Source organism: Panulirus ornatus, chromosome 22, assembly GCF_036320965.1.
Source record: "Panulirus ornatus isolate Po-2019 chromosome 22, ASM3632096v1, whole genome shotgun sequence".
NCBI classification, from domain to species: Eukaryota; Metazoa; Arthropoda; class Malacostraca; order Decapoda; family Palinuridae; genus Panulirus; species Panulirus ornatus.
Genome location: NC_092245.1, coordinates 5,780,323 through 5,793,008, shown reverse-complemented (window position 1 = coordinate 5,793,008; position 12,686 = coordinate 5,780,323). Strand labels below are relative to the sequence as shown.

At 38.4% G+C, this 12,686-nt stretch overlaps 1 protein-coding gene across 4 annotated transcripts in view; it reads left to right on the top strand.

Annotated features, from left to right (window-relative positions):
* The window catches only part of LOC139756512 (uncharacterized), a 650,205-nt gene that overhangs the window by 609,729 nt on the left and 27,790 nt on the right, over nt 1–12,686 (top strand). For all 4 annotated transcript variants that reach the window (XM_071675967.1, XM_071675968.1, XM_071675969.1 and 1 more), the window contains one exon: nt 1,766–1,924. In XM_071675967.1, coding sequence (XP_071532068.1) covers nt 1,766–1,924 — 159 coding nt within the window. The remainder of the gene's footprint in view (nt 1–1,765; nt 1,925–12,686) is intronic.

The following is a 12,686-nucleotide window of genomic DNA, read 5'->3' as shown; positions in this document are numbered from 1 at the left end:
AAAATGATTTCCAAGTAACATTACCAAAAAAGAGTATTTACTTATTTATTACCCTAACACCAGTTTCCAAGATTCTTGGTGTTACCAAGGACCTTTCTAATAACTCCTGCAGCCCAAGGCTGCACTATTTCCAGTAGCAGGAAAATATGGAGTCCTTTGGAGTGAGAAATTTAATTGATATATGAAGTATGAATTAATTATGTTTATCTGTCTATATCTGTGATGCCTGTTTCCTTTAGGAACTCTCTCAAAGCGGTGGCCGCAACAAAAGAGTCTGCATAACTAGCGAATTCCAGTGCTGCTGCTTAGCATTTCAGTGCCTCACTCTCAACAGGCCACTGGTTGAGGGCAACTTTAGTGCAGTTTCCAAAGGCTCCTACCTAATGATCCAACCTATTACTTCTACATAATGCTCACACCTAAATGTTTCAACCTGTTGCATCTACCAAATGCTCCTGTCTAATGTTCCTATGTACTGCTTCTATGTCTTGCTCCTTCCAGTTTGCCAAAAGGCAGGGCTAGCACATCGCACTTACTGCAGGAAAATGTAGTTCTGAAGAATAAAAAAGTTGTATGAGTTAAGTGTTATCAAGTGTTATGTGTGACAAGGAGAGATTGTATATTTGTGGACAGAATACCATCAGTCCACATGTGGGTGAGGTAGAAGGAAAAGGCAGCTATCTTGATCGGAGGAGTGCAACTTGACAATCACATAAGTGTTGGCTCACTGTGTAGCCATCATTAACTTTCCTGATGTCCAGGGAGGTAATACCAGTAATATACCAATCTGGTCAGTGGGTGCCAACCAACTACTACCTACTTTTAGGAATCATATTTGCTGTACTTTGACACAATAAAATTATAAGGTAAGCCAAGTGATTAACCATTGTGGAAAAACACTTTATTTACCAAATTTTGATTCAGTTGAAAACACTTTTATCTACCAAATTTTGATTCAGTTGAGAGTTCCATCCACATAATTTTTCTTTTTTTATGTGTTTGGTCTTTTAATACCTCATTTTAATCACTGAAGAGTGCTTTTTCTAGATTATATTGCACTGTGGCACCCATGAAAAAAACCAAAAGTCATTCTTACATTCAAAACAAACTTTGCTGCTGCCTCCTTAAGTCTTGCATGAATAGGTTACAATTACGAATGCTGAAAAAAACTAAGAACACTGGCTTAGTCATGGTCTCCATATATTTGGAAAATGACAAAAGTAAGACACCCTTGTTATTTGGGAAACAGGAAACCTAATGGTGATCTGAATAAGTTGGAAACACATCTAAGCTTAGGTGTGATCTGTCCGTATGCTCCTTATGTAAACTGTTTCTAAAAATTATGGTGTACACGTTTTTCTGTTGAGTTAGTGAGAAGTGGGGGACTTTGGGATATGTCTGGAGCATATTTCTATTCCCATAGCTTTGCTATGCACTGTACACACTTTTTTCCAGGAACACATCTCATGCATAGTGGTTACTAGAGTACTTGCTAGAACAATAGTTGCAGTTATAGTTTAGTGTTTATGCAATGTAGAAAATTTTTCCAGTACAGTTTCACAGGGTAGTAGTGTTATGTACTTACATAAGCTATTTCAATTAATTTCATTGTTTTTGGAGGAAGGATTTCATTTTTGTAATGATGGTTTGCTTTGCACAGATGGAAGCTAAACACTGTTTGCTTTTATTTTTATGAAGGTGTATTTTAACTCATTGTTCTTGCTGAAGGATTTCAATTATGTAATTATGATTTGCTTTTGCACAGATGGAAGCTGAACACTGCGTTCTGTTGGCAGTACCACATGGTCGAGATTCCTTCGACTTGACTCAAAACCAGAATGTTCTTCGTAACGGGATAATCAGCTACCTTGTGCTGAAGCAGGCTGCAGGGATTGTCAATGTTTCAGCTCCTGGAACACAACAGGTTGGTATCTGGAACTCTGCATTTTGGCATTGCAGTAACATAACAACAGAATGAAGCTAGAACCTGGAGCTGGGTTGTCTGAACTTTGTAGAAATATCATGATGTGCAAGTGCTTCCTTGGTACATTTATTTGTCTGTCTGTCTAATGCCTGATTCCTCCTGGGAGCTCCTCCTAGGGGCACAAGAGGAAGTATTTTGATTGCCTTCTCCAGTAAACTTTATCCTCTTCTCTCCTCCCTTGTAAACCCTGCCCCTTCTTACTTTTATGGATTGTCTCCCCATTATATAACCTCCTCTTTCCTCTTTAAAGGTGCTGGTTATCTTCACCTTACTCTCTTTCCTTTTTTCCCCATTTCTCTATATTTTCTTTACCAACGTATCAACATGCATTCTCTATATTTGGCTGAGCCATTTAAGGTACTTCTCTTTACCCACTTTTTGACACGATACTCCATTTCCTTTCCTTGTCTGTTCCATTTGCTGAACACAGCTTTCACCCCTCAAAAAACTTGTTTCAGTAATCTGAAATCTAGAACTGTCGACTTCAATCCATGTTTCACTATCATAGGTTAAGGCTGTAGAACAGTGCTGTTCCCCTCAGACCTTTTTTCAGTTTCCACTCATGACACATTTGCCCTTTCATAATTCTCCCCAGGGATCCAGTTACATTATCCCTTGGATGGAGCTGTCTCCCTTACTTCTTGTTCCATTGTAACATGTTTTCAAGGCACTGAACCCAGATATATAAATTTTTAAATCTCCTACAGTTGTTTACCATCCATCCTGACCTTACAGTTGAGCTTACTATGATTGCCGAGTTTGTCACATCATTCTCTCCTTTCTCATAACCTATCTCCTAGCACTTACAGTTTTCATCTTTAATGTGCTTCTTAATTATCGCCAGCGATACCATTTTGTCTACAGGCAAGCTTTTCACCAATTACTTGGTCTTACTGTCCAACTTAAGCTTAGCTTCCTCTTTGCTTGTTCTTTCTCTCATCTTTCATTCTGCCACATCCATATTTGTATTGTAAATTAAGAATGACATCACACATCTCTACCTTGGTTGTCTCATTCAAAACTTTGCTTTGTTTACCATTTGCTTTTAACACTTGCATACTGATTTTGTAGAATGACTCTGTTGCATTCAGAAACTAACCTCATTTATCATCAGTTTTTAATATCTCTCACAGGCCATTGCAATCCACTTTATTCTCTTTTCATGATCTATGAATGCTACAAATAATTTTTTCTAGTTTCAGCTACAGACAAATCTATATGAGCATCTGAGAGAGCACTTGCTTGACAAGGAACTTAGCACCATTAATTTCCCTAAAATAGGATACCTCTGTGAGGGTTCACCTTTGACCATCATCATTTAGACTCGACAGGTATTCTCTTAGTCAGAAGACAGTACAGCTAATTACAAAAAAATTATACACCAAATTGGTTTTCCACAAATGTGAACTATATACGTCAAATCACTATTTTAAACACAGTCCACTGTACTTAACTCATAACCTAACACAAGTATTGATACTAACCATCACAATAGAATACATGCCACAATGGAGTTGAATTAACTATAAATTTTGAGACTTCACAAAATGTAAAAAAGTAAACAATAGGTGTATGTCTGGTGGGTTGAAGTTTAAGACTTAGTTGGGAGTTTGGTTGTTTAGTGCTTGTTGGGTTGTTTCAATTGTATGTGTTTTGCTTGTATATTTGTTGAACGTGGGAAGATCTGTCAGTAGAAGTGACAGGGTAAGCTTTTTATTTTTACCTGGGGGTTGATGGTTAGTTATAGAATGGTTTGGGTGTGAAAGGTGTAGTGTTAGTGAACAGAATTGGGTGCTGAGCATGTTGAGGTGGATCTGTATTGAGAGGATCTTTGTTTCATTGTACAGGTGTTGAGTTTATAATTGCTTGGCAGTCTGATATTGTTCTGAATTTACTATTTTGTTTGCTTTGCAACTCAGTTATATTAGCTTTTGTGAGGGTGGAACACCAGCTGAGGTGTAGGTGAAATTGAAGTGAGTGAATTGTTTGTGTACGATGTTGCAAAGTTTATTTATTCATTTATTTATTCTTTGTTTTTTTGTCTAAATCTGTTGCCAGTTAGAGTTCTCAGGGCATTTAGTTTTTGTATTGCTTTTATGTTTATGTGACTGGGGTGGGGAGTGAATGTTGTTTTTGATGCCAAGAATGGTGTTTTATTCAGTGGAAATGACTGTCTGTTCAAGATGACTGGAGGGTGTTAGGTGGACCTGTGTATGTCTGTCTGACAACGGAAGCACCCTGAACAAGTAAAAAAGTTATATCATTAAGAAAAAAGTGCAAAAGGTCTGGACTAGAAAGAGAAACGATGTCCCTTTATGGAAGAAGGGAAGATGCATATTAATTGAAAAAGGCTGTCACCCAGGAAATGAAAAACACTCTCAAGTGAAATGGAAGACCCAACTAACTCAAAATATCATACAAGTCCCAATAAAAAGAAGAAAGAGCCATCAGTTAGATTGAAAAATATTTATATGGAAAGTCCAAATCAAGGACCACAATTTTGGGTAGCTCTCTAATAACATAAAAGGATACATGGATGGATTAAGGCTAGGAGGTAAGTGAAAAGCTGAAAAAATTTATGAATCATTGTCCATTAAGCCAGAAATCATTGTAAAATTTAAGTCCTAAGTGACTTTTTAAACAATAATCATTCACAAGACACAATATATTTCATCACCACAGCAGACTTCAGGAGAGCCATTGAGAACATGCCAGTGCATACTTCTCCAGAAGAAGTCTCCTGGAACTCTGTTTTTCTTAAGAAATTGAAACATTGAATTAATGACAAAGCATCCTCTGGAAAGAATGTTTAGTTCTCAGATAAATTCCTAAGTTTAAAATTATCTTGCTTGCCCCATTCTACAAAAGAGGAAGCAAAGTAGTCCACAAAATTACTTACCAGTGGCACCAACATTGCACATCATTAAAATGTTCAAATTTTCAAGAGAGTATTAAGATGCAAGTTGAATAACTTCATTGCATTAGAAAGTGATCATGACCCATTGTAGTTTTGGGCCAGGAAGATCATGCTCCTCTCAGTTTTTCAATCTTTATGATGAAGTTTTTGATGTGTTGGAGAACAAAGTACTGATGTGATATACACACTTGTGTTGGTGAACAAAGTACTTATGTGATATACACACTTTTCCTAAGCTTTTGGTACATGCGACGATGGTGTGATAGCACACAGTCTGCAAAGAAATTGGAATAGTAGAAAGTTGGATGAACAACTTCTCAAAGTAGCATATCACAACACTTGTAAATCAGGCTATTTCCAGTTCATCTAAGGTCAAAAGCTCGGTTCCCCAAGGAATTACACTTGAGTCAACTTTTTCATATTCTCATATCTGACATACAGACAACCTTGAATAACTTGGCATTCAGTAACTTGTTAATTGCTTTAATTTGGTACTGCTGTCACTAACCGCTAATGGGAAACAGAAGGTAAGCTGAAGCTGGAGATCTTGCCACCGTCAATTACCACTTGGCTTTCACCATGGGTATGCTGGTTTTCTCTTTTATTCCACTTTCTCATGTTAAATTTATGCAAAATTGCAAGCATACCATGTTTCTGTAAGTCCTTTGGCAGTAATGAAACCAAGGTTAAGAGATTGACCATAGAGCAGAAGTTGAAAGTGGTTTTACAGTGTATTGTTGTTCACATAACTGCCTCTTCTACTGTGAGACAATAAAGACATTCATGATAAGTGTAGAGATTTTGCATACATCATGAACATTTTCAATAAAGTATATTAAGTGACAAGCCTTTCTACACATTGCCTCATGCACCCTACACCACCTCCACCTCTCTTTGCATCTCTTTGGCTGATTCAAAACAACACCTAGGCTGTCAGTAAGTAACTAAACTCAGTCTTCAGCATAAGTATATCCCTGTTTTGTCAGTATTTTTCAATATTTTAAGGGGATTTTGATAACTGGGAAAACCCACTTTGTAGGAAGGCCTCAGTCCCATATTTGCCAAGTTATCAAGGGATTACTGTAGGTGCAAATACAAACCAGTGTTTAACATCATCCTGTGTAGATGATACCAGACTAAGTCTAGAAATTTCATCTGTGAAATACCGTAAGAAATGACAAGTAGACATGAACCAGTTATTGCAGTGGGATCACTGGAATGACATGCCTCTTAATGGTAAAATTTTTTAGCTATGCTGTTGTTGGGAAAGTGGAGAAATAGGAAGTACAGAATACTATACTAGACAGAAACAGACTCCATCTTATTTCAAAAGAGTGGTGTAAGAGACTTCAGTAATGTCTGATGATCTAAACACCCTAAGCAAACACAAGAGCAAAAGTTATCTCTTCTAAGGAGATAGCTGCCTTCATTTAATGAGCCATCATAACAGGATAGTTAAACTGATGAGGCCACTCTCTTGAAACAGTACTGTGTGTTGACATCTACTTTTAGAGCAAATAAAAGTGCAGTTAGAAAGTGTGCACTGACCCTTTCACAGCTAGTTTTGACTGAAGGAGAGCGCTGAGGCTTTACTCCCTGGAGCACACGAGATAGATATATCACAATCTTCAGTTCCCAACGCACACCAAAGATGTGTTCCCAATAGACACAAAATGCATGGAAGACTCTTTAAAATATTATCACTAGAATCAAAAGAAGTTCAAAGAAAATCATTCCAAACATCCATGTCCTAAAATTGTTTGATACATTGCCTACATCCATTAAACAAACAGTGAAATCTACTGTGGAGAAATTTAAAACTGGCTTACATGAATATTGGCTCAGTGTAATAAACTGGTCAGGATGCAGTGGTTATGTAGGCCTATGATGGTCTGTGGCTGCCAACAGCTTGAGTGGAGTAGCACCTAGGCAACAGCTGAGCTGTAGAGGTAGAAAACCTCTGAAGCTATATAAGGCCGGCTCATGCTCTTCCAATAAGGACCTTTGTCCATGTGTTTATTGCTCATCTGTAATGTTGAGGCAGAATGTTGTGTTGGTGAAGTACTGCTTGTTCATGAAGGCCCATAATTCATGTAAGTTGATCTGGCATGTAATGTTGAGGCTGTGTGATGAGTTGGTGAAGTGCTTAGGAATCGTAAGGACATATGACTTTCTCCATATATTGATTTGCCACTTCATTTAGGTTAGTCAGGTGATCATGAGCTCATCGTATTGGTCAGTCATCTGTAATGATTTGCAAAAGTTCTAATTTTATTTTAGTTTCTGTGTTGAGGTTAGTTTATGCACTTGAGATTTTTTCTTATCAAGAGTTTCAGGTAGATTGACCCTTGGGTTTATCCCAACAGGGTGGCAACTATGAGCCTTTGGTTGGTTGTTAGACAGGTCTCTTCAGGTTTTTATATCAATCTGTTGAATATACCTGGTCAGGTGTATAGGATAGTGGTGTTTGAGAGGTTGGCATGTACAGAACATGTGATTGGGTAGGCGCAGTGTTGCTTCATGAGAAGAAGAGGATGTTTGAACTAGATATTTGCTCAAAAGAACGTGAGAAGTACTTTGTAAAAGAGCATAAGTTGTATATGGCTTGTATGGATCTGTAAAAAGCACACTATAGGACAGACAGAGCGACCATGTGGAAGGTGCTACAAGTACACAGGGTAAACGGACATTTACTGAATGCAGAGAAGTTTTTACCTGGACAGAAAAGTACGTATGGGAATAGGAAGGGATGAGGGGGCAAGTAGTTCCCAGAGAAAGTGGGTGTATGTTGTCAGTTTGTTTGATCTTTTTATATACTTTGAGGTGGTTTGGGTGTGTGGAAAGAATGCAAAACTGGGAGTTTACAAGGAGAAAGTATGATAGTACAATTGAGGTTGGTGTGAGAGGAAGATCACCTGTGACATGGGCAAATAGAATGGAAGAATAATGGAGGGAGCAAAACGGTGGCAAGTAAGGACAGTGAAAAGTGGAGACTATTTTTCCATGGCTTCCCCCTTGATGGGAGTTCCTGAAGGATAGGTAGATAGTCATAAAATGAGTTGATTTTTTTTTTTTTTACCAAGAGAGACAGTGTAAAATGGGAAAAAGGGGGGGGGGGGTAAACTTAGCTAGGGGAATGGATGAGGAATGGGATGTATCTAGAAAAGCATTGCTGGCATGTGTGAGAGAGGTGTGTGGCATGCAGAACATAGAAAGTTGGCAGGTGAGAAAGGGTAGTGCATGGTAAAGATGCCAGTGAAGAAGAGAGATGTATGATAAGTACTTGCAGTGAAGGAGTGTAAGTGATTGGAAGTTGTGAATGAGAAACAAGCAGGAAGGCAAGAGGAAGATGCAGTGGCTGAAAAGGGGGCAAATAAGATTTGGGTTGAGTACCTGCAAATTTTATGGAGAATAATATGTTTAGGAAGGAGGTTAATGAGTAAGAAAAATAAAACAAATAGTAACATAGATGAAAGGGGTAAGTGGTGAAGTGGTAACATGCAGTGAGGAGATGGAGGGAATATTTTATAGGATAAGTGAATGTGTTTGAAAATAGGATGGTAGATGTAGGGTGTTTGGGTTGGGGAGGTATGCTAAGTGAGAGAGTCATAGCAAGTGGTTTGGTGTAGAGAAAGAGGTGGTGAAAGCCTTGTGTAAGATGAAATATGGCAAGGTGACTTGGTTGGACAGTATTGCAGAAGAATTTCTGAAGAAAAGGGCGTCTGCTTGGTTGATCGGTTAGTTAGGATTTTCATTTTATGTATGGATCATGGGAAGGTGCCTGAGGAATAGCAGAATGCATATATATATATAGTGCCATTGTATGAAGGCATGGGGGATGGGGCAAAGGTGTGTTCAGTCTGCAAAAATAAAACTTTATTTTGGTAAATTTGGAAGAATGGTGATTTAGAGGGTGAAGGCATGTTCAGAACAAGAAACTGGGGAGGTACATTATGGTTTGATGAGTTGATATGGGGAGGAACTATATGGTTTCATGAGTGATAGAGGATGTGTGGATCAGGTGTTTGCTGTAAAGAATGTGTGTGAAAAATACTTAAATAAACAGGATTTGAATATGGCATTTATGGATCTATTAAAAGTGAATGATGGGATTGATACAAGATGCTGTGCAAAGGGAGGAAAGTTGTTAAATTTTTATCGAGAGTGCAACATGTCTGTGTGATTGGGTAGAGAGGAGGACCAATGGTTTCAGGTGAAGGTTGGTCTGTGGCAGAAGTGGTCTTGGAGTGAGGGGCTGGTATGAAGTCTGTAGGGAATGAGTAGGCCTAGGAAGTGAGTCATATGTTTGCTGATGACAGCACTTGTGGCAGATTTAAGTGAGAAGCTTCAGAAATTGGTGACGAGTTCAGGAGTTTGTGTGAGAGGAAGTTGAGAGTAAATTTGAATGAAAGTAAGGTTATTAGGTCTAACAGTGCAGTGGTAGCTGGGGGTTTGAGTTTGAATAGAGAAATTTGGAGGAAGTGGAGTGTTTTAGACACTTGGGAGTGTATATGGCAGTGAATGGAACCATGGGAACAGAGGTGAGTCATATGATGTGTTATTGAAGGTAGAGTATTGAAGAATATGTGGAAAGAGAGTCCAGTCAAAGTTACTGCAAGTTACTGCACACTTGCTGGTTCTGAACGTGGAGTCTATTCTCTTGAAAGTCTCTTTGGATGGATCTTTATGCCACTTGCATGGGAGATGGGTGTGGACTGGTCAGTTTACTTGCAGAAATGAAGAAAGTTGGTGAACTTTTGGTATGAGCAAAGATTACTATGTATGCTCTATGTGGTTTTAGCAATATTAGCTCCATTGGCATCAACCTAGGTAGGTTCAGTGCCATGGCACCAGAGCGCAAGGCTGAAAAGGCAAAGGTAGTGTCTGTCAGAGCCATGATCACTGGCAGTTGTGCTTGCTCCTCATTGCATGTTAATGCTGGTACACTGCTTAATAAGTTTGGCCCAACAGGAGGCAGTGTGGCCAGCAATGTCACGGTCACTAGTTGAAACCTTGAACCACTCCCAAATTATCCTGATCACATGATTGCATAAGAACAGAAAAATATCATTGTGAATAAGAAACCATCTGCTACGTAGAATTGTGTTGCCTCAGTATGTAATTACCTGAAGCCACTCATCCAGTTAAGTTATGCTGATGGGCTTCTTACAGTTTATGGTCTTGTTGGAGATGCCACTTGAAATTTTATATGAAATTTGATATTTGAATTTTTAATCCAAACTTTCATTTCATAATCATTGATTGTATGTAAAGGGATGACGACTTTTTACATGATAATTGCAGTAACAATTACAGTTACTTGTTATTGTAGATCATGTCACCACTTTGGTACTTACCAACACTGGATGGAAGTGCTTAGATTTTTTTAAGTGTAGTCTTTACTATGACTCAAGTTAGTTGAAGTCAAAACTGATCACATAAGTGAAACAATAAAATTTTCCCAAATATACGTATCAACTCTAGTATTGGTTTGTAGGGAGCAACCCTTCAGGTTTTCTGCATTAGTTGAGGAAGGATTTCATGTCATAACTAGTTTCTATTTTTCAGAGACAGTGTATACAAGGGTTTGGGTTCTAGTTTCTATTTTTCAGAGACAGTTTATACAAGTGTTTGGGTTGTTAGTGTACACATCTTTAAGGTAGGAGCTTCTGCAAACACTGTGCTAGAGTTGTCCTTTGCTAGCGGCTTGTTAAGGATGTGGCATAAAGGCTAAGAAGCGGCATTGGTTTCAAGTTTGAACAGGAGTCAGATATATAGATGGGTAGGCTACAGTGTGTTTGTATACATCATATTATATGGAATTGAACGGAGGGTTAACAGTCTCTTAATAGTGGCCTGGATTAGCAACAAGGGTGGGGAAAAGTGCATCAACTACTAGGACCAACACCACCACCATACTATCAAGTTACTGTAAGTAAGCAGTGATCCACAGTCTGTGTATGCTGTATCTTGATCAATGTTGTTCGTTAACATGCAGCTTAACAAATATAGCATTTTGCCTCCCACCTGTTGTTATGAGGCCAATGTTCGTATGCTGGATATCAACTTTGGCTCCAACTTAGGGCTTCACTAATGTTCCATGGAGCTTACATTAAAAAATGGGGTAGATGGTGCTCTTAGATTTATGCCTAAACAGTAAAATATATCATTTTGGTTGTTTAGCTAATCGTGTAATCATTAGAGTTGGTGCATTTTACTTTATTGAAAGTGATGTCTGCTAAAGGGATATATTTTGTGATAAGGCAACAGTGGGGCTGTCCAGACTATTGACTTTGTATGAAATTCTAAGATGCCACTTGAGTCTGAGTTGGAGGGATAACTTGATGTGCCTAATTTCAGCAGCAAATTCTGAACTACACTTAGCGATAGTGGGATATATCTTTCCCAGGTCTTCCCCAAGTGTTCCTTCAAACCACCTCTGGAGTCTCTCCAAGTCCTCCTTTAAATTTATGTGTTTCTCACTTTTCATTTCCCTCGTGACTTGCTTTATTTGCAAGGAACTTGTACGTCTAGGCAGGTCATATACATTGAAAAAGAAGAGTAAAGTGTCCCTGAACTCCCTGTGGCACTCCACTGGTCACATTAACCCACTTTGACTTGTGTATGACATATAATTTCCTTTGGTGATTGTTCTATCCCACATTATCTGCCCACATTATCAGTCTTATTAAAAATCTTAAAGGTTGTGATTAGGTCACTCTTTACTCTTCTCTCTTCCAAGGTGGGTAAATTTAAAGCCTCAAGCTTTTCCCTGTAGCTTAGATTCCTTAATTTTGGTACCATCTTTGGATCATCTATTTTAGGTGTTTTTGCTTCTTTAGGTGCAATGACCAAAACTGAGAAGCATATTTTAGTTTTAGCCTCTTGTAGATTAATTGCTTATCCATGTACTCGAAGGCTGTTTGAATATTTGTCACCCTAAAGTTTGTGTCCTTCAATATTCTCCTAATGTGGGACTCTGGCTACAGTTTTGGGACTACGTCCTTATGCACACAGTCCTAAAGCTCTCCGGATAGATAATCATCATGTGGCCTTTTTTTTTTTACTTTGTCCCAGACTCATTATTTTACATTTGTTTGGGATGAATTTCATCTACCATGTTTCAGACCATATTTGAAGTGTGTTTAGGTCCTCTTGTTAGCTGATGTAATTCTCCTTGATTTTCATTTCCTTTATGATCTTTGCATCATCAACAGACATATTCATGTAGGAGTCCATACTTTCAAACAAGTCATATACTTAGATCAAGAAGAGTAATGATCTCAGAAGTGAACCCTATGGCTCTCCACTGGTCTTCACCATTTGGAAAAGGCCCCTCTAACAAGCATCCTTTGTTCATTCTCTCTAAGATAATCATCTAACCATCAAAGGAATATCCCTCTCATTTCCTTGCAAGTTGCTTGTCTGTGGTAGTTGAGCAAACTAGGCATCCCTTTGTTGAGTGCTTCTCTTTCTCCTGTCTTGGAAGTACCATGAGAAAGTTCGTAAGTCTATGTGTGGGTCTTGTTGGGTTAGTTCCTTCTCTACTGTGTCATTTTAACTTTGTGCTCTGCACCACATTTCCAGATCTCTGATACAGTTGTTTAATGATTAGGAAATTAAACACTTGGTACTCACATTAGAGACTACTTTTCACTTGATAAAGATTACATTAGTTCAGCATCACTAAGTCCAGCACATGGAAGAATAATAACTTGCCGAACCACTTGACAATTCTAGTTGTTTCTGCAAATCCAGTTTGCATGTCAGCCTTGTCCACTTACC